General features: G+C 41.6%; 2 protein-coding genes across 2 annotated transcripts; one reads left to right on the top strand and one right to left on the bottom strand.

Moving 5' to 3' along the window:
• Window positions 1-93: 93 nt before the first annotated feature.
• On the bottom strand, window positions 94-4045 carry LOC116609446 (uncharacterized protein K02A2.6-like). Its single transcript, XM_048728865.1, has 2 exons — window positions 3151-4045; window positions 94-2846 (listed from the first exon to the last, which is right to left on the bottom strand). The coding sequence occupies exons 1-2, from the start codon at window positions 4043-4045 to the stop codon at window positions 94-96; spliced, it is 3648 nt and encodes a 1215-aa protein (XP_048584822.1).
• A 1616-nt stretch (window positions 4046-5661) lies between these two features.
• Window positions 5662-8220, top strand: LOC116617805 (melanocyte-stimulating hormone receptor). The gene is made up of 2 exons (XM_032380789.2): window positions 5662-5934; window positions 7066-8220. The coding sequence occupies exon 2, from the start codon at window positions 7072-7074 to the stop codon at window positions 8125-8127; it is 1056 nt and encodes a 351-aa protein (XP_032236680.2). The 5' UTR covers window positions 5662-5934; window positions 7066-7071; the 3' UTR covers window positions 8128-8220.
• The last annotated feature ends 263 nt before the right edge of the window (window positions 8221-8483 follow it).

Below are 8483 nucleotides of genomic sequence, written 5' to 3'. Positions count from 1 at the left end.
ACTACAAATATAAAAGTAATCACAACAACTAGGGAAAATCAAATAATGCGTAACCATGCACGTGAGCTCATGATAATCAATCACTTAGAAAATCTATTGATACACGAGATAGTCGTTCAACCGTGCTGGAGGCTGGCGGGCTCGAACACTTGTGCGTATCGAAGGCGGTTCGGGAGGTTGGTCTACAGGAGGGTTGCTTTCTATAGGGTCTTGGATTAATTCCGGGTTACCCTGGTTCTCCTTACTTACCTCCTCACTGGTTGCCTCTGGCACTTTCTTAGCGCATTGAACGTTTCGCCTTAGCGTGCCTCCAGTCTCACTTTCGCAAACAATATCAGAACCATTCTTACTTACCACTTTGTACTTTTCTGGTCTAAAGTTTGGCTCTAACTTTCCTTGTTGTTCATTCCTCATTAACACTGTATCTCCTTCTTTAATCTCACTCTCTTTAGCCTTCTTGTCGGCATGCTTCTTCAGCTTTAGCTTGTATTCTCTATCCCTGTCTCTAGCTAATTCAGGATCACTAGCTGTAAAATCTAGCTGGGGAAGCTTTGTGCGCATTTCTCGCCCAAACATCAACGAAAATGGGGTACACCCTGTTCCCGCGTGTGGAGTAGATCGGTATGCCGCAACAAACTTCCTAAACTCTCTCTGCATGTCTGCCTTCTCCTGAGTAGCTATCTTTAACACCTTCAATATCGACCGGTTAGTTCTCTCTACCAAACCGTTTGCCTGGGGCCAAAGTGGAGTCGTAGAAAGCCATTTCACCCCACCTGCCCTTAGAAATGTCTGGAACTCACCTGAGATAAATTGCGGACCGTTATCCGTCCTCAACACTTCTGGATACCCATACCTAGCAAATGTTGCATCTAAGAATTCGATAATGTTCTCTGCCTTAGTCGATCTCAACATAGCTGCCTCAAAATATCGACTGAAATAATCGATGATGACAATCACATACCTACCATCGGGGAGCGGTCCAAGAAGATCCGTACTACAAAATTGCCATGGTCCTTTAGGCATTTCGGTCGTAACGATAGGTACCGGTGGATCATAGCTCGACACTAGCTGACATAACTCACATGATTTGCACATAAACTCAACATCCTTGTCCATGCCTAACCACCATACCTTACTTCGAAGCCTCTGCTTACACTTGACAATTCCTTGATGACCCTCGTGTGCTAATTTTAACACTCGATCTCGCAGGTCTGAGGGTATGAAAATCCGATTTCCACGCAAAATCACACCATCGCACTCACTCAACTCTCCTCTCACTGACTTCACACTTGCTGCACACTTGTCCCACTTACCTGTTTTCAAAGCTTCCTTCATGTTTTCGACACTATCGCAGTTATCTGAACTGGTTTTAATCTCTTCCCATGACATTGCAATCGGTATAGCTTCCCTCACTACCGCTGCAATATAATCTCCTGTGTCATCCACTTTAGTGCTTTCTCTGGGACCTCTACTTAACCTAGACATCGGGTCTGCGATGTTAGACTCACCTGGCTTGTACTGTAGCTCAAAGTCAAATGGCTCTAACCTCAAGCTCCATCTCTCTAGCCTAGGCGTTGATTTGGAATTCGCGTTGTTAAACACGTGAGTGAGCGGCTTGTGATCTGTTATGAGTTTGAACTTTGTACCTAATAAATACATCTGGAAGTGTTCACAAGCCCATACTAATGACAGTGCTTCGCGTTCTGTCTGAGAATATCTCTTTTCCACATCTGTTAGACTTCTATGCCCATACGCTACTACTCGGTTCTCACCTGCTTTTCTCTGGACTAGGACAGCTCCTAATCCCACTGGACTCGCATCAGCGATCACGGTCGTTTCGCTCTCTCTATCAAAATATGCTAACGTCTCACTAGCACTCATCAGCCTTTTGATGTCGCGAAAACTATCTTCCTGTTTCTGGGTCCATTCAAATGGAACCGATTTGCGCGTTAATGCTCTAAGTGGAGCGGACAGGGTGGCTAGATCCGGAATGTAACGACCGACATACTGTACCAGACCTAGGAATCCCCTTAATTCTGACACATTCATTGGGGCCCGGGCGTTTACTATTGCCTCGACCTTACCTGGGTCGGCTGATACCCCGTTGTCAGAGATAACATGCCCTAAAAACGTGATCGAACTTAATCCGAACTGACACTTACCTGGATTGAGTGTCAACCCGCTTTCCGACAAACGTGACATAACACTCAATAAACGCTCTTTGTGTTGGCGTTCGTCTTTACCGAAAACAACAATATCGTCAGCTAAGTTTAACACTCCAGGTAACCCTGCAAGAACCTTCTGAATTGTGTACTGAAACAACTCAGGAGCGCATGAAATCCCCATACCAAGCCTTTTCATTCTGAATAAACCCACATGAGTAACAAAGGTCGTGATTTCGCGAGATTCTTTGTCCAACTCTAGCTGAAAAAATCCTTGCTTTAAATCTAACTTAGAAAATACCTTGGACCCGTTCAATGCTGCTAGCATTTCCTGCATAGTGGGAATGGTGTACCTCTCCCGAATTATTGCTTCATTGACCTTCCTGAAGTCAATACACATTCGCAAATCACCGTCCGATTTGGGAACTACAACAATAGGGCTTACCCAACGTGAACCAACCCCCTCTACCGACTCTATGATATCTTCGGCTTCCAGCCTTTCCAGCAAAGTTGCCACTTTATCTCGGTATCCGAAAGGCAATCTGCGCACCGGTTGCGCTACAGGCTCACGATCAGGGTCTACATGTATCTTAACCTTAGTACCCTTAAGTTTACCCTCCCCATCGAAACACTGAGTAAACTTCGACTTAATTTCCGTCTCTAGACTGGCGTGACACTGTTGACCTGTGACGGAATTGACATGAAGTAATCGTAACTCATTAGCGGTTTGGTTACTTATCAAATTGTTGACAGATGCTTTTCCATTAAACACGTAAAAATTAGCGAGAGCTTTGTTATCAGTATATTATATTTACAGTAATTTCCGCTTCAAACTCTCCTTTCAATTTCAAAGGCACCGATTGCCCAAAAGCAAATAACTTTTTGGTAGTCTTCCTAAGTACCACATCACGTTTGATCTTATTATACAATTGATTAGAAACTATGTTAGCGGCAGCTCCTGAATCAATGATAAAATTAAATACCATACCCCTAATCTCTGCCTCGCACGTGGGCGCTTCCTTTACGTTTCTAACCTCTACGGAAAACAAATGTGTTACCGCCTTTTCCTGTTTGGTATCGGCGTGCTCGTCGGTGATCTGGTTCGCACGGCCTCCACGTCGCGAACGGCTGCCGTTCCTAACGCGTGACGACTGGGAGTTATTTTCTGGTCTTACTAGCCGGCAGAATTTGCTCTTCGCAAAATGTCCGACGACGCCACAGTCGTTACATTTCTTGCCAACGGCCTTGCAACTCTTATCACGGGCAACATGCCCTCTCTTCCCGCAACGGAAGCACACAACCGCATTTCCCTTTGAGATCGCCGACACGGATACGGGTGTGTCGCTCTGGCCCTCACGTCCGCTTTTTGCATCAAGCAAAAGGAATGCGCTTGCCTCTTGTACGGCCTCCGAGAGTTTTAACGAACTCCCCTTTTGGAGAAGTTTTCGTTCAATCCCTGGGTGGTTTATCCCAGAGATAAACTGTTCCACCAGATTCTCGTTAAGAATTTCTCCGGTAAACTCACAATACCGTACCGCGTTACGTAGTCGCACCTCGAAATCAGCTACGCTCTCCTTCTCGTCTCTTCTAAGAGCCCGAAACTTTGCTTTTTCTAAACGAGTGTTCCTCACAGAACCATAGTGCTCGATTAGTCTCCCTTTGAGCGTGTCGTACGCCACTTCTTTTGGAACCTCGGGAGCCACCAGGTCTCTCAACGTTTGGTACTGACCTGCCGTCAGACCACACAGCAACAGAGGGACTCTACTCTCTGTGCGAGTCTTCATCAGCTCGAAGTAGCACTCTAAGCGCTCGATATACCCTTCGATGTCCCCCACCCCTGTATAGGTCGGGACCGGAATGCTCTGAACCATCTGTTGAGCCATCTCATAAAATTTCTCGTCAGATCCTCGTCGCCAATTTGGAATATCTCTAACTCAGCATATAACAAGACAACTGCTCACTTCGATTCGTACTGTAGACTAACTTTATTCTTTAATTCAGATAATTATATAGTATACACCTTTGACCTTATATGGCATAACAATCACTTGTCACGCAATCATTACATACATAATCAATTACATCATCACTAGTGTTAATCCTATAAATATCTTAATGCTAATACACTACATCGGTCAAAGAGACAATCGTGTAAAATAGATAATTTCACAAGTGATATTGGCGCATTACGATTTTTACGAGCGCTTTTTTTTAGATTATATGTTACTTTCCTACAATAGATTTGGTCGGCGATATTTGATAGATTTTAAGAGTATCAGTAAGCCGTCATTTGGTCATGCTAGCGAAATTTGAGGAAATAAGTTTCAGAAACTAAAAAGTAGTGTCATCATTATATCCGCTGTAATTATCAATCAAATGTTTACATCCATCGTCTTCACTTGGGAAAGTATATAAGCTTGTTCTTTCGATATTTTATTACATAATTTCGTTTTATAAATGAAATCAACAATGATTGAAAAACGTGAGAGTGCACTTTGTCACCAGAAAGCGTCAAAAAGTGATAATGAATATTTTAATATAATTTAAAATATCGCCATCGTCCTCTGATTAAAGCACAAATCTGCACCTTTATCATTAAAAAAACAACAACACAATAGACCCCTCACTTTAAAGGTTTTGATCACGTTCTCTTAATAAAATCGATGTTTTTTTTACTACAAACGACATTGCTTTGGAAGTAATATATAACTATAAGTTCAATGTACATTAGTGGTTGTGTTAATTAATTTTGATTTTCTACTTCCTTATCTCGTTGTGAAGAAGAATGTCTTGCGAATACAGCCAGGAATTACGCTTAAAAATATTTGAAATGATGGCGAGCGGTCGATATTACTACCAATAAGAGATATTCCATCACGCTAGAACTTGAACTTCCATAACATAAAAATAGCTTTTTGACATCTGCAGAGCTTAGAACAAATAAAAAACGCCCTTTAATGAGTTAACCGTTGTTTCAATCCTAGAAAAAATAATTACAATAAAATACAAAAAAAAATTATTTATGATCTGAAAGGCATAATTATATCTTTAAGGTATAACCTTAACCGAGGGAACTTTTCCTTTGGTGTCCTTAACATCTAATAAAAAAATAATACTCTGATCACCATGGTAAAAAAATAATACTCTGATCACCATGGATGCATTTTCACTTATAAATTTTGGTTTTGTTAATTTGCAATTACTTTTTCGTTGGCCGTGAAAACTTGATTACCGATAACATTACATCCGATTCCCAATGGACAACCTGCTAAACCTTTTCCCCAAATTGCCTCTTCAAAGCATATTTTCTGAATTTTATCTATACTGACTGGATGCCAAATGCCATAAAAACATGACCTTCCTTTCATAACAACAAGTAGATAAACACCTGTCTCACGCAAAATGTCACTCCATCACTAAGAGGATATATGTTAGTTATGGCAAAACCTCCACCAAAAATTATAAAAACTCGAAATTCATTCATCCGTTTTTTAAGGTCATTTGAAAGGAAAATAATACGTATGAATAATAAGTACGAAAGTCATGTTGCCTGGACAACCAGATGATAATGACAACTGATATATTGATGACATGGGGAATTTTTATAGCGTATGAAGTGCAGCTGTGCCTAGCTGACTAAAACTTGACTTTTTAATACGTCTCGCACATACAGGCAAAAGAAAAGCTAAGGTACAGGGACGCTCTGTCAAATCGACAGAGTTCTTCGACTCGGTTTCTCAAGCGTTCTTGGACTTTACAAACTTTGCGTGAGGTAAAGATGTGAACTACAATGTACATTTGAAACACACCCCACACGCTGAAAAATTTCTTTTTTTGTTGTTTGTAGGCTATTATTAATGTTATGAAATGAAGTTTCGTAATAACAAATTTTACAGATTATTTTATCTGAGATACTACGGTTTATTAACCATAATTTTAATTCCCTTCCTTGGACGTAAATCCAATCTTTACAGTCTGCCCAACTCGTTTTTGGAAGGGTGTATTCATTTGAAAAATAGTGTTTCCTTTATCTACCGAAAAGGGCTATTTTTCAAGTGTTTTTGCAATTCAATATGTCTCACGTACGATAAAGTCAAGATAAGAATAAACTACAGTAGTCCCGGCGAGAGGAAGCAAAACAAAACACAGTGAAGTTGGCCAAAATTTAAATATTTTTTTGAGTTCCCCAATAAGAATAGCCAATATATATCTTGCCCAAACATTAAGCTAGCTGCTGAAAGACTGAAATCTATTAAATTCGGGTATAATTAACTACTTCTACAGTTTCCTTAGTACGTTAAGCATGGTCAATTGCTACAAAGACGATAGGGCTGCTTCCAAACTTCTAAAAATACGCACGAATCTTTCTAATAAGAATGAAACAAGAAAAGTGTGTCAGGAAATGAAAAATGGTTAAGTTTTTTTCAGCAGGGAAAAGCCGTGTTCTACGAAATCCTCGGAATTTGTTATCAATGAGAAAGAAAATAGGACTAAACACTTCAACAAGAACTAGAAAACGACAAGAGCATATAGAATGCTACCGATTGCAAGTAATACAGCACTAAGGTTTTAGCTTATCGGGCCAATAAATCCATATTTAAGGTGTTTCTCATTATTACCGACTGTAAAATAGCTTTTGACGCTTGGAATAAAGTAATGAGAGAAGTGAGTCTCGGTTCGCTAAGATACCAATCCATTACATGCTGTGACTAGCAGAGTCACCAACATATGGCGAGATCTCCTGAGATGCGTTAGGGAGACCAAAGGGAGGACATAAATTAGGCCCATTTTTTGCACATTTGATATACAGGTGATTGGAAAGGCATTGTTTATCGCTTGAAACAGTTCTTCATACACTTGAGAATCAATTGTTAAGTCTCTACCTTTTTCTCGATATTTATAGGTGACCATGGAGACGAACATAACAAATATGGGGCAGTGCTTATTTCTTAGTGACGTCATGGCCGTACCAGAAGGGCCAACCTACGTCACTACAATCTTCACGTGCCTCCTTAACTCCGTCTTCTCTATAACGGCCACTGTCGCTAACTCAGTCATTTTGTGGATCATTATAAAAGATCCGAACCTCCATAATCCGGTCAACAGTTTCTTATCCTGCCTAGCACTCTCGGACTTGGTTATAGGAGCTGTGACGCAGCCTGCATACGTGGTGTATAAGATCGCGGAGCTGCTGGTGGCGAGGAAGGTGTCATGTGCCGCTCGAGTCGTGCACTGGGTCTTTGGGTGGATCTGCGCGGGGGTGTCCATGTTTACAATCACCGCTATAGCGATGGAGCGCTTCTTGAAACTTCACTTGCACTTGCGTTACATGACGGTTGTGACAAATAAAAGAGCGTTACAAGTGACAGTGGCATTTTGGCTTGTGAGCATAGCTATTATACTGTCATTATTTGCCATCAGGTCGGATCGGTATTGGACGTTTGTCCCTGCGCCAATCATGCTACTGAACTTGGTCATCACCCTGACATCCTACTGGAAGATCTTCCGCATTTTGGAAAAGCACCGCGCCCAGATACGCACCCAGCTGCAGCCTGTCAGTCACGCAGGTCTCAACATGAAGCGTTACCAAAAGTCTACCGTAACAGCAGTGTCTATTCTTGGTCTGCTATTATTCTGTTACGTCCCTTTCTTTTGCGCAATGGTCACTCGTGTCATCGTGGGTTACACCACTCCAGTGAAGATTGCCTATGAGTGCGGGGCGACCTTTGTTTATCTGAACTCTACGCTCAACCCCGCGCTTTACTGGCGCAGAATCCCGGATATTAGACGCGCCGTCGTTCAGTTTGCCCAGCGTTCAGGGTGTTTCTGTTGCACATGCGTGACAGTGGTATCTACCCCCGATAATTCTGTTGTCGTGTCACGCACTTGGGATGTGCGGAAAAGCAGTGCGTTTGTATTTGAAGAACGGTCAACGACGAGAGAGCTGAATCTATTGGCGCTGTAAAGATAGTACAATAAATTCATGATGGCTTAAACATTGGAGCACAAGAGGAACCTTATCTCAAAGGCTCAAGTTGTATAGAGCAACGCCATAAAAGAGGGAAAAGAAATCTCATTTCTCATTGAGCGACTACAAAACAATTACCGCGCATTATCCGCTGTTGCCAATTTTCTTACATGGTGGACCTGTTGGCCAGAGTCGGGGAATTTATTGCGTCCCCAGCGATTTTATTTGTTTTGGGCTAAGGTGACTTGAAATAATGGCCTTAAAAAAAATGAATAATCAAATACCACAAAATAGACATTTGCTAATGACTGGACAATTAATATTAATTATAATATTATATTATTTACAAACAC

The sequence above is a fragment of the Nematostella vectensis genome, chromosome 6 (assembly GCF_932526225.1).
Source record: "Nematostella vectensis chromosome 6, jaNemVect1.1, whole genome shotgun sequence".
NCBI lineage: Eukaryota > Metazoa > Cnidaria > Anthozoa > Actiniaria > Edwardsiidae > Nematostella > Nematostella vectensis.
Note: the sequence above shows the minus strand (reverse complement) of the source record. Positions and strands in the feature narration are given on the sequence as shown.

Coding starts and splice junctions, on each gene's coding strand:
- LOC116617805 (XM_032380789.2), top strand. CDS start 7,072: ATGGAGACGAACATAACAAATATGGGGCAGTGCTTATTTCTTAGTGAC.
- LOC116609446 (XM_048728865.1), bottom strand. CDS start 4,045: ATGGCTCAACAGATGGTTCAGAGCATTCCGGTCCCGACCTATACAGGG. Junction 2,847..3,150: donor GTGCGAGGCAGAGATTAGGG/GTATGGTATTTA, acceptor ATTCCGTCACAG/GTCAACAGTGTCACGCCAGT.